Source organism: Monodelphis domestica, chromosome 7 (genome assembly GCF_027887165.1).
Source record: "Monodelphis domestica isolate mMonDom1 chromosome 7, mMonDom1.pri, whole genome shotgun sequence".
NCBI lineage: Eukaryota > Metazoa > Chordata > Mammalia > Didelphimorphia > Didelphidae > Monodelphis > Monodelphis domestica.
In genome coordinates, this window is record NC_077233.1 from 90,368,120 (window position 1) to 90,380,909 (window position 12,790).

A 12,790-nucleotide genomic window follows, 5' to 3' on the forward strand; every position below is an offset into this window, starting at 1 on the left:
TGGAGTCCCCAGGAAGATGTACTAGGTAGGACACATCCATACATCCACACAGAGAGGGATACCAAGAGACAGACTGTATGGATGGACATTGTCCCAGAGAAAAGCCCATGCAGATGCCTGGGTACAATGCTCCTGGCCCTGGGAGGCAGGTTAGGTCACTCTGTGGGCCTCAGGAGGTGGCCTGCTTTTCCATCACCCCATGTTTTTCTCTTCTCTGGTTCTATTTTAGTCTGTTTTTATTTGAGGGTTAAGAAAAAAAAATCCCAAACCTTTTCTGGGAATAAACAGCCCAGCATGGACACAGAGACAGTGTCCTTGTTCCCCCGCCCTTGCGACTCCCAGCCTAGGAGCAGGGCAGCTCTGTGTGTGTGTCTGTGTGTCCAGCTGGGGGGCTGGGGAGGGGGCAGTGGCTGGAGCTGCCCTTAGGGGTGGGGCTGAGGCTAGGGCTGGAGCTGTCGTTCGTGTTAACTTTGGACGATTCTAGCCTCAGTCAGAAGTCTCAGGGCCACCTTTGCTGCCATCCCTTGGCTGGCATCCCCTCCATCCCTTGCCCTTAGTTCAGGCAGACTGCCCAGACACTGCTCCAGTCAGGGGTCCCAGAAACTCGGGTCAGGCCAGGCCCGTGGAATCTCGGGGAGAGATCTGAGGGAAGGGGCCATTTGGGGGATGGCGTGAGACACTCACAAGAAGAGCAGAATGCCAGTGTTGGCCATGGCATACGCCAGCCCCAGGATGCCACTGCCCATGATGGCATTGCTCAGGTTAAACACAGACATCCCGAATGACGTCTTCCCTTCAAACTGCAGAAACAGGGGAGGACAGAGGGGGAATTAGGAGTTCTTTGCCCCCAATCCCCGGGTGACGACGCCTGTGCCCACGGTCCATTCTCCATTTCTAGCTCCACTCGATATCCTGAGATCGCCCCTTTAAGCTGTCGCTTCCTCTGAAGCCCACCAGCCTTCTGGATCCCTCATCCATGATGCCACTCTCAAGCCCATTTCTGGGGTCAGTCTTAGCTTCCGTCCCCGCCCTATCTGGGATCTCTCTCCCTAGGTCCCAGAGCCACCCATCTGAATATAATCCCTGCTCCTGGCCCTGTCCGAATCTATCTATCTTCCCTGAGTCTGCCAGGGGGCGCCGCCACCTCCCCTCCCATCTCTGCCATCCCTGGTCTCTCCTTGGACCTAGGCCCCCAACTCTGCGCCCAAGGGGCTAAGGCCCCCAGAATCCCTAGCCCTCGCCCCCCAGTCCTCTTATCTTCAGGCCACCCCATCCTGGGCTCACATCTGTGAAGTGCGTCTCTTTGCTGGCATTTTGGGGCAGGAATCCTTCTGCTTCCCCGTGGCTGGGTCTTCCACCCTCACACCTGTGGACATAAGGAGGAACAGCGGCTCCCATTCACCCCCTCTCTGAGGCGAGCAGAGCTCCAAGTCCAGCGAGAGAGGGGATGCCTCTCTGGCATCTCGTTCCCCGTCCCATCTCCCCACCGCCCCCCTTAAAACAGACGCACCTTTCAGCTCCTACGGTGGGTAAAGCCACGGGGCACAGTCCTTCTACGTGTTTGCCATTGGGCACCAGTTCCACCATCTCGGTTTGTGCAGGGACCTCCGGGGGGTTCATGGCTGGACGGGGCACCGATGCGGGCAGCAGGGGACTGAGAACCTTTGGTCCTGATGGCGTGCCTCGGAGACAGGAAAAACCTCCAAAGGGAAAGGCAGATCATTAGGAGAATCCGAGGTCCCGTTCAATACATATTTATTAAGCACCTACTATGTGCCAGGCACTGGGAGCAAACGTGCAAAGCGTGGCGTGGGGGCTGCGGGTGGGGGCTGTATCCTGTTAGGAGCCGGATGGCCAAACGCCCGAAGGCTCCGAGTCAAATTCTGGGGGTCCCTGTGGGCACGGGGTACAAGTTAAGGGGACCTTCCTGCATGAACGACACCCTCAGTCGGGGAAGGATGGCAAAGGGTCCCAGGAAACTCCGGGTCCGTGGCAGGGGCTTAGTAAATGCCTGCTTCATCCATGGCTTGAATGCTGGCGCTGGGAGAGAGCCACCTAAGATGCTGCTCCTCCCCACGGCTTGGCACAGGATAGCTTTGGTACCTGCTGTAGCCCGGACAGGGCCCTGGGTCTGAGGAGAGTGGGAGGCGAGAGGACCAGGAGAGAATGAGGTCCCGCCAAGAAAGGCCCGGCAGGCAGTTGGGGAGGGCCCCCGGAGCCGGGCTGTACTGGCAGCAAGAACAATGGACCCTCTGTACATCGGTAGCTGGGCTCTGGGAAACTGTCCCTGGGCTGGCAAGGGCTGGGGCTGGCAGCTTGGCCAGGCCTAGCCTCCAGCCCCCTCCCCCTCCCCGGGCTCCTCTGCTCCCTCTGTGAAGGGGGTGTCTCTGCCTTGGCAGGCAGGGTGGCAGAGAGCTTGGATGTCTAGTTCCTTTCCTGATTTCATGGGGGATGAATGGCAGGCACAGACAGGGGGCTCTGTGGGCCCAGGGAGTCCTAAGAAGGTTCATTCTCTAGTCCTGGAGGTCACCCCAGGGTCAGCCCCCCACTCACCCCCGGCCCTTTCTCCACCCTCGGTCCCTTGCTTTGTAGCTGCGCGACTCTGAACAAACCATTAGCCGCTCTGGGCCTCAGTTTCCTTATCTGTCAAATGAGGACACCGGACGAAAGGCTAATATTTTCCTATTCTTCCTGAGAGGGTAACGAGAGGGTGCATCTGTCCTCCTCTTACCCTGCCCGCTGCAAGGAGACACCTCTACCCACCTTGGCGAGGACCTCCCACCCCAGGTCCCCCGCCGCCCCTGCTTCCTCCATGCTTTCCTCTCCTAAGGGTCCCAGGGGGCACCATGCCCGTCTTCCCTGCCCATGAGTGCCAGCCTTTGCCTGGCAGGCTTGAACAGAGGAAGGGCAGCTGCCTCCCCTTGGCCCCCATTGCCTGGACAACTCTCTGTACCTCTTCCATTGCCAGCCTGGGGCCCCTCAGGGGGCTCCACCCAGACCATGCCCAGAAGGTGCCTGGGCAAAGTGCCCGCCCCTCCCCACTCCTCCAGGCAATGTCAAGCCAGGAGGGCCACTCGAGCAGGACTTCCTGGACTGGCTCAGCCCCTAGAGGAAGGGAGCCCTGTCCAAAGGGAGGCCAGGGCCATGGGCTGTCACCCAGGGGGCAGACAGTGCCAGGTGCTGTGGGCTCTGCCAATGCCCCCAGGCTGGGATGCAGCCTCGATGCCCCTCCGAGCTTCCCTTGGCATCGTAAGGTATGGATCCTGGGTTCTCATGACTGATTCCTCACTGAATGCCCCCGTTCCTCTCTGGGACTCCCCAAGAGCCCGACACCATCTCAAATGTCAGGTTCTAGAACACGAAGGTCCCAGCCCCAAGCCAAAAGAATACTCGCGTCTACTTCTTTGGTGCTCTAACGTGTATAGCACGCTGTCCCCATGCCACAAATAGGGAAACCGAGGCCCAGCGGAGCCAAATCCATTCGCCTCATTTGTCACACACCTCCTACACGTCAGAGCTGGGATTCGGGAGCCAAGTCTTCCCAATTTCCAGCGGGTGCCCTGTCCCCCCTCAGGCCCATGATGAGCCACCCCCACCCCCTTTCCCTAGGCCCCTGCCTGTTCTCCCTGCCCAGCCTGCTGTGGTGGGGGAGCAGCGGGGGCTCCGAGGCGCCTCGGTCAGCCCTTCTAGACCACAGAGGGTAGAGAGCCCCTCCTGGTAGGGAGCTGGTTCTGCCCCAGAAGGCTCAGTTCAGAGGCTGAGGGGGTTCTCGGGGTTCAGCGGGAGGACGTTGGAGGACACATCTGCCAGCAGGGAGGTGACAAACGACTCCCCGAGGAGGAGCAAGTCTTTCTGTGCTCTGTTCCTAAGGGCTCCCAGAATCCATGTGTGTAGGTGCCTTCAAGATCGGACCCGGGGGGGGGGGGGGGCGGGGGGGGAGAGCCAGGCCTGGAGATAAGAGGTGCTGGGTTCAAGTGTGACCTCAGACACTTCCTAGCTGTGACCCTGAGGACCTGCCTGGCCCTTCCTGCTCAAGCCTTGGGTCTGCGACGGAAAGTGACCAGGAAGCTACCTGCTTCCTGTCTAGAATACGCCTTCCCAGGTTAGCTTCATCGCCTAACACTCGGCCCCTCTTTCTTCGTGGGTTCTGGGTTTATCTGGATTTCTTTGGAAATGGCTGGGTAACGGCTCTCGGAATGGCCCGGCAGATGGCCCCAGCCCAAGACGGAAGAGCCTTGGGGACCTCTGATAGGGCAGGGCCTGGGTCTCCCCCCCCACCAGATTGTGTCCCCTTGGGACGGGGGCTCTTAAAGGCCAGGAACCACGACGCACATTCAACTCTCTTCTTCCCGGCTCTTGCCAGGCCAGGCCTGGGCTCCATCCATAGCCTGGATTCCCTGAAGGGCGCCCTTGGCTGAGGAGTTCCTAAGCCCCTGGCATTCCTTGGGTCTCTGAGAAAGAAGAATCCAGGCCCCACCAGGACTCCTGAGGCCTTTGTCCCCCAGGCCTGGGCAGGCTGGGACAGGTCCCCGGCCATGCTGATCTGGGCTCCAAACAAAGCTGCTACTTCTCTGCCCTAATACCTAGTCTTAGCACATTCATTGCGGGCTCCTGACTGTGCTGCGGGGTCAGCGGGTCACTGGCTCTAGAGAGGCCAAAGCCCAGAGAAGGGAGAAGAATCCTTGAGCACCATCCCCCAACGCACACTCCCTGCCTGAGGTGGCCCGGAGCAGGAAACTGCGCTTCTAGCCCACCCCACCAAGCCCCTGACCCCCACCGCTCACCCATCAAGCCCCATATGATCCCCTGGGGCTGTCTGACTCTCCCACCCCCCTCTGTCTCTCTGTTTCTCCCTCTCTGTCTCTCTTCCTCCCTCTCTCCTTTTCCTTCTCCCCCTTCATCTCTCTCTCTCTCTGCCTGTCTCTCTCCTTTCCCCTCTCCCCCTTCTCTCTCTTTCTCTCTCTCTCCCCCCCTTTCTCTCTCTCTCTCCCTCTCTCTCTCTCTGCCTGTCTCTCTCCTTTTCCCTCTCCCCCTTTATCTCTCTCTGCCTGTCTCTCTCCTTTTCCCTCTCCCCCTTTATCTCTCTCTCTCTGCCTGTCTCTCTCCTTTTCCCTCTCCCCCATTCTCTCTCTCTCTCCCTCTCTCTCTCTGCCTGTCTCTCACCTTTTCCCTCCCCCCCTTATCTCTCTCTCCCTCCCTCCCTCTCTCCCTCTTTCTCTACTTCTCTCTCTGCCTGTCTCTCTCCTTTTCCCTCTCCCCCTTCTCTCTCTTTCTCTCTCTCTCCCCCTCTTTCTCTCTCTCTCTCTCCCTCTCTCTCTCTCTGCCTGTCTCTCTCCTTTTCCCTCTCCCCCTTTATCTCTCTATGCCTGTCTCTCTCCTTTTCCCTCTCCCCCTTTATCTCTCTCTGCCTGTCTCTCTCCTTTTCCCTCTCCTCCTTTATCTCTCTCTCTCTGCCTGTCTCTCTCCTTTTCCCTCTCCCCCATTCTCTCTCTCTCTCCCTCTCTCTCTCTGCCTGTCTCTCACCTTTTCCCTCTCCCCCTTTATCTCTCTCTCTCTGCCTGTCTCTCTCCTTTTCCCTCTCCCCCTTTATCTCTCTCTCTCTGCCTGTCTCTCTCCTTTTCCCTCTCCCCCTTTATCTCTCTCTCTGCCTGTCTCTCTCCTTTTCCCTCTCCCCCATTCTCTCTCTCTCCCTCTCTCTCTCTGCCTGTCTCTCACCTTTTCCCTCCCCGCTTATCTCTCTCTCCCTCCCTCCCTCTCTCTCCCTCTTTCTCTACTTCTCTCTCTGCCTGTCTCTCTCCTTTTCCCTCTCCCCCTTCTCTCTCTTTCTCTCTCTCCTCTCTCTCTCCCCCTTTCTCTCTCTCTGCCTGTCTCTCTCTCTCCTTTTCCCTCTCCCCCTTTATCTGTCTCTGTCTCTGTCTGTCTCCCTCCCTTCCCCTTTCTCTCTTTATCTGTCTCTCTGTCTGTCTCCCTCCCTTCCCCTTTCTCTCTTTGTCTGTCTCTGTCTGTCTGTCTCCCTCCCTTCCCCTTTCTCTCTTTATCTGTCTCTCTGTCTGTCTGTCTCCCTCCCTTCCCTTTTCTCTCTATCTTTGTCTCTGTCTCTCTTTCCTCTGTCTTCCTCCTTCCCTTTCCCCCCTCTCTGCCTCTGTCTGTCTGTCTCCCTCCCTTCCCCACCTCTGTCTCTGTCTGTCTCTCAACAAAGCACCTTATATCTTGTTCTAATCAACCTTCCAAGAGGTCTGGGTTTTGAGTTCCAAGCCCTGAATTCAAGTCCCTGTTTGTGTCCCTTTAGACAAGCCTCTTGAGGTCTCTCCAGGCCTCCCTTTGCCATGTGCAAAAGAAAGGGGCTTTAAAGTCATCTCTTCCAGCTCTGATTTTATGATCTCAAAGCACCTAACTTGCCTTTATTTCCCCTGTCATCCCTGTCCCCTGGTTTAGGTCGATTCTTCTCTTCATTACTGGAGAAGAAACTGAGACTTTGGCTCCGGCTCTGTCCCACCCCCTGGTGTCTCTTTACTAAATGTCTATTTACTAAAATGTCTATTAGCAGGGATTTGGATTCACTTCAAAGGAAGGGTTATCAGATATCAGGAGGGAAGGGGAAGGATTCTCTTCTGCCTCCTCTGAACATGTTTGACACGGGGCCATGTCTGAAGGCGGGCAGAAGATGACTGAAGGGTCTCCCTGGTAGGGACCTGGACAAGCTGGAATAAATCCTGGAGTTGTCGTTTTAAAACTAAAAGGGACCTTTAAGGCCCTTGTTTTACAGAGGAGGAAATGAAGTCTCAGAGAAATCAGACTTTGCTATGGTCACACAGCTAGTGTCTGGATTTGAATCTAGGGCTTCCTGACGACTCATGCTACTATCATGGGCTGCCCCAAAGGACTACACAAGTAAAACATTACACAGGGACCAAAAAGCAGATTTTTAAACCTCTTACCTTCTGTCTTGGAATCAATACTGTGTATTGGTTCCAAGGCAGACCAGTGGTAAGGGGTTAAGAGACTCACCCAGGGTCACACAGCTAGGAAGCATCTGTGTCTAGATTTGAACCCAGAACCTCCCCATCTCTAAGCCTGGCTCTTCAACCACTGAGCTGCCCAGCTGCCCCCTAATGCAGATCATTTTTTAACTGGATGGGATGGGGGAGGCAGAGCTCAGGAAAGGTGGGAATTATAGAATTATGTAAAATTCTAGCTGGAAGGGTCCTCAGAGTCTGGCTGTCCAGTCCAGCCTGCATCAGGATCAGGAAGGAGGTGGTTCACTTTTTTTGTATCTTGGACTCCCCGGGTAGGCTGGGGAAGCCTATGGTCCCTTTCTCAGAAGAATGTTTTTCAATGCATTAAATAAAATAAGTAGATTACAAAAGAAACCAATTCTATTGAAATTCAGCTGTCAAAATATTTTTAAAAACAAGTTCACAGACCCCAGGTTAAGAACCCCTGTTCTAGAGGGCCTGGAGGAACTGAGATGTTTAGCTTGGAAGAAGAGAAGGCTCGGGGGGGTGCAGGGGCTCTGATTTCTCTCTTCAGGTATTTGGAGGGCTGGCATGGGGATGGGGGATTAGACTCATTCTGTTTGGAGCAATGGATGGAGGAAGGTAGAGGGAAGATGTTGGCTTAATAGGACTGCTCCCAAGTGGAGTCCGACCACTGGCAGGGTTCAAGTAGACTCTACAGGCCCATGTGTCAGGACTTCAGAAGTGGGGATCCCTGAAGCAGATGGATTAGGGGAGCCCTGATGAGCTCAAGTCTCAGTTCTCTGACTTTACTGCCATAGTAACCACATAGCTGAGAGAAGGGGAGCTTGGCTAGCTCTGTCTGCACCCAGAGGGCAGAAACAGGGGCCATGGGATGGGGGTGGAGGAGAGAATATAGAAAGGAAGATTTCAACACAAAATTGGGGGGTAGGAACTTCCTAATAATGAGAGCTGTCCCAGAAGGGCTGCCCCAGGAAGTTATTGTTGTTGTTCAGTCATGCCCCACTCTCCGTGACCCCATTTGGGGCTTTCTTGGCAAGGATACGGGAGTGGCTGGCCATTTCCTTCTTCTACTCATTTAACAGATGAGGAAACTGAGGCAAACAGGGTTAAGTGACTTGTCCAGGGTTATACAGCTAGGAAGTGCCTGAGGCCAGACTTGAATTCAGGTCTCCCTGACTCTAGGCTGGGTGCTCTGTCGAGAAAGTAGGATGGTCAAAGCTGAATAACTATTTGCCTAGAACTAGGGCTCCTGCTTAGGTAAGGTAAGACTAGATGTCTTCTGAAAGTCCTTCCAGGACTGGAAAGAGCAATGACTCTGAAGTCAAAGGACCTGAGTTCAAATCTCACCTCTACTACTCACTGCCCCCGAGACCTTGGGCAAATGACTTAATCTCTCTGGGCTCAGTTTCTCTCTTTATAAAATAAAGAAGTCCGACCCAATTATAAATCTGGGATCAAAGCAACTTGCTTATTCACCTTGATAAACCTCAGTTTCAAAAACTATAAAATGGGATGATATTAGAAGCCAACTAACTCTGTTTTATAAATGATGAAATTGAGGATGTGCTAAAGTAATACAGAAAAGCAACAGGGGCAAGATTTTAACCCAGGACCTTGGACTTCAGAGTCATTGCTTTTTTCTTTTTCTTTTCTCCTTTCCTTTCCTTTCCTTTCCTTTCCTTTCCTTTCCTTTCCTTTCCTTTCCTTTCCTTTCCTTTCCTTTCCTTTCCTTTCCTCTCCTCTCCTCTCCTCTCCTCTCCTCTCCTCTCCTCTCCTCTCCTCTCCTCTCCTCTTCTCTCCTCTCCTCTCCTCTCCTCTCCTCTCCTCCCCTCCCCTCCCCTCCCCTCTCCTCCCCTCCCCTCCCCTCCCCTCTCCTCCCCTCCCCTCCCCTCCCCTCCCTTCTTCTCCCCTCCCCTCCCCTCACTTTCCTCTCCTCTCCTCTCCTCTCCTCCCCTCCCCTCCCCTCCCTTTCCTTTCCTTCCTTTCCTTTCCTTTCCTTTCCTTTCCTTTCCTTTCCTTCCCTTCCCTTCCCTCACTTTCCTCTCCTCTCCTCTCCTCTCCTCTCCTCTCCTCTCCTCCCCTCCCCTCCCCTCCCTTCTCCTCCCCTCCCCTCCCCTCACTTTCCTCTCCTCTCCTCTCCTCTCCTCCCCTCCCCTCCCTTTCCTTTCCTTTCCTTTCCTTTCCTTCCCTTCCCTTCCCTCACTTTCCTCTCCTCTCCTCTCCTCTCCTCTCCTCTCCTCCCCTCCCCTCCCCTCCCTTCTCCTCCCCTCCCCTCCCCTCACTTTCCTCTCCTCTCCTCTCCTCCCCTCCCCTCCCCTCCCTTCTCCTCCCTCCCCTCCCCTCTCCTCTCCTCTCCTCTCCTCCCCTCCCCTCCCCTCCCCTCCCCTCCCTTCCTTCCCTCCCCTCCCCTCCCCTCCCTTCCCTTCCCTCCCCTCCCTTCCTTCCCCTCCCTTCCCTTCCCTCCCCTCCCCTCCCTTCCCTTCCCTTCCCTTCCCTTCCCCTTCCCTTTCTGTGTATCATTCTAAAATAGAAAAGTGGCAAGGCTAGGACATGGGGAGGGGGCCACCCAGTGACTGGCCCAGGGCCACACAGCTGGGAAGTGCCTGACACCAAATTTGAACCCAGGTCCTCCCAACGGCTGACCCAGGACTCCATCTAGTGCCCCTGGAGTCCGTGCTTCACCTGAGGTTGTCAGGGGGCTCTTCGAAAAGGGTGAAAGGCTCAGGGGGTGGGAGCTTTCATTGGCCAGGGGGTTGGATTCCATGACCTCAGAGGCCCCTTCCCACCCCACAGTCTGTGAATGAAGCGGGTGAGACTCTCAGCAATGGAACATGGTGGGTGGGAAAATCAATGGGCAGGGGAGGTGGCACTGACCCACTCGCATCCACACACACCCCACACACCCCTGTTTGCATTGCCCCAGGAAGAGATAAGTCTGGAGCAAACAGGAAGATGACAGACAGGCCGGGACAGGGAGGGGGCTGAGAGGGGAGAAAGGGGGCAGATCAAGGCCAGGGGGGCGGCCAGGGCCCGGGGGGGGGGGGGGGGGGGGGGAGGCAGCCAGTGGGCCGGGGAGAGGAGGGAAGGGAGAGAGAGGCAGGAAGGGACGGTGGTGGCCAGAGGCCCTCATTTGGCCCTTCCTCCCCTCCTTCCTCCCGCTGCCAGCTTGCCTGCGTGGGAGCAGGTGAGAATGCGTCAGACCCACCTCAGAAGGATTGGGGGTAGGGGTGGCCGGGAGGGCAGGGATTAGCTAATTAAAGATTGCTAAGCACACTGAAAATCCTTGCACCCAAACTCTGGTTGCATCATCCAGGGGAGGAGGGGTGCTCTGTGTGTACATGCCTGGGTGCTGGGTTTTGTGTGTCTATCTGGGGCGGCCTGTGTCTCCAGGGCATCCCCTGGAGGGGCCTCGGTGCCCAGGCAGGGAGCACAGGCCCTCCCCGGCTGGCCACTGAGGCCCCGAGCTGCTCCCGGCCAGGGCAAGGGTTCCGCTTCTTCCGCTTCTTCCATTTTTCATTCTCATGATTTCTGACATTGTAGATTTCAGAGGTTCTCCGGCTGGTGCCCCCCTTCCCCAGGCCCTAAATGGTCCAGCAGGCCTTCCACAACGCCCAGCTCCAGAGCGAGGCACAAGACACACATCCTACGTGCACTAAAGGTCAGGGCAGGGTTCTTAACCAGAGCTCTTTGGTTCTCTTACTCTTTAAAGACATTTCAATAGACATCTCTTAGCAGAGCTGTCTCCTTTGTAATCCTACCAGTTTTATTTTGTGCGTCTAAAACGATTCCCGTCAGGGGCAAGGTTTCATTAGACTGCCGTAGGGGATCCCTGACCCACAAAAGGGCAAGAATCCCTATTCTGGTTTTTTTCAGTAATATTTTATTTTTTCCCAGCTACATGGACATAGAAGCCATTGTTAACATTCGTTTTCTCACATTTCGGGCTCCAAATTCTCCCTTTTCTCCTTCCTGAGATGGTAAACAATTGGATGTAGGTTGTACATGTGCTATGCCATGCATAGTTCTATATTCATCATGTTGGGGAAGAAGACATGCTACCAAAAAAGAAAAACTCATGAAAAAAATAAAGTGAAGGAAGGGGCAGCCAGGTGACTCAATGGATCAAGAGTCAGGTCTAGAGATGGAAGGTCCTGGGTTCTAATGTGGCCTCAGACACTTCCTGGCTGTGTGACCCTGGGCAAGTCACTTAACCCCCATTACCTAGCCCTTACCACTCTTCTGCCTTGGAACCAATACATAGTATTGATTTAAGATGCAAGGTAAGGGTTTAAAAAAAAGAAAGTGAAAAATAGCATGCTTTGATTTGTATTCAGTCTCCATCCGTTCTTTTTCTGGTGGTAGATAGTATTTTTCATCCTAAGTCTTCAGAATTGTCTTGGATCACTGCATCGCTGAGAATAATTAAGTCATTCACAGCTGATCATCACAGGATTTTGCTGTGACTATGTACAATGGAGATCCCCCATTCTAGAAAGATCTAGATGATCCTGGTCATACCTGCCACCATCTTTCCCAGGCTAGCCTCATCCTGGGCCATCCAGACTTCTTGGCCAACCCAGTAGTAACCAACGATATTTGTAGGACAGCTAGTGGGGCCAGAAGTTAGTTTGTGGCCCCGTCTCTACCATCCCACAGCCCTTGGGTGTCAGGGGGAAGGTCAGTTTATTGCCTTCATTAGACCTCAGACAATGGATAATGTAACCAGGGTCCCTGAATGGGATAGGAAATTAGATGACCTCTGAGGAGCCACCTAGCTTTGAGATTCTACAATCCTCAATTCTAGGCTTCTCTCCCATCTTGCCCAGCCAGGTCTCCTTACTACCCCCTTAAAGATGCCAGATTCTCCTTCGACTGAGTTCCTCCAGCCACCATGTCTCCCCTCCTTTTCTCTGCCCATCTAAATCTTACCTATTTTTCCAGCCCAAACTCAAAGTCAATCCCTCTCCTGACTTTAAAGCTTCCTTAGTCACATCTTCAGGGATTTTAAAATTAATTATTATATATTAAATTAAGTTAAATAAATTAAATTACATACATTTATCTATAATATTAGTATATTATAGATGTTAATATTTAATATATATTTTATTATTATATATATTTATTATTATTTTATATTTAATATATATTAAATCCCATGGCAGGGATTTAAAAAACTTAGAACTAGAATAGACCTTAGAGATCATCTTGTCTAAACCCATCACTTTGTGGTCAGTCAGTCAACTAGCAATTATTAAATTCCTACCAGGAACCTGACAAAAGGTGATCCCCTGGAGAAGAAAATGGCAAACCACTCCAGTATCTTTTAATTTATTTTTTTCAAACTCTTCCTTCCATCTTACAATCAATACTGTGTATTCGTTCCAAGGCAGAAGAATGGTAAGGACTAGGCAAGGAGGGTTAAACCCAGCTAGGAAGTGTCCGAGGCCAGATTTGAACCCAAGATCTCTTGTCTGTGGGCCTGGCTTCTCATCCACTGAACCACCCAGCTGCCCCCCACTCCATCACCTTTGCCAAGAAAACTCCACAGACAGTATTAAAAAGTCATAAAGGAATGGCGTGGGAAGACAAGCCCCTTCGATTGTGCTGCGGTCCATGGAGTCACGAAGAGTGGGACGTGCCTGAACCCCAACCGCTGTGTGTCAGGCATCTTGCTAAGCACTGAGGTGACAGAGAGGCAAAAAGCAGGCAGTTCCTGCCTTCAAGGAACTTCCAGCCTGCTCAGGAAGCTGAATCCCGGAGGAGAAGGAGAAGGGACTCTCTCAAGGTTATACAAGCGTGAATAAATG

The 12,790-nt window shown here is 53.7% G+C and overlaps 1 protein-coding gene across 1 annotated transcript in view; it reads right to left on the bottom strand.

Annotated features, from left to right (window-relative positions):
• Positions 1-12,790, bottom strand: part of SLC38A3 (solute carrier family 38 member 3) — a 36,660-nt gene that overhangs the window by 13,681 nt on the left and 10,189 nt on the right. Inside the window, exons 2-4 of the mRNA XM_016423701.2 lie at positions 1,511-1,700; positions 1,285-1,366; positions 685-800 (exon numbers count right to left, since the gene is read on the bottom strand). Coding sequence (XP_016279187.2) covers positions 685-800; positions 1,285-1,366; positions 1,511-1,620 — 308 coding nt within the window. The 5' untranslated portion in view covers positions 1,621-1,700. The remainder of the gene's footprint in view (positions 1-684; positions 801-1,284; positions 1,367-1,510; positions 1,701-12,790) is intronic.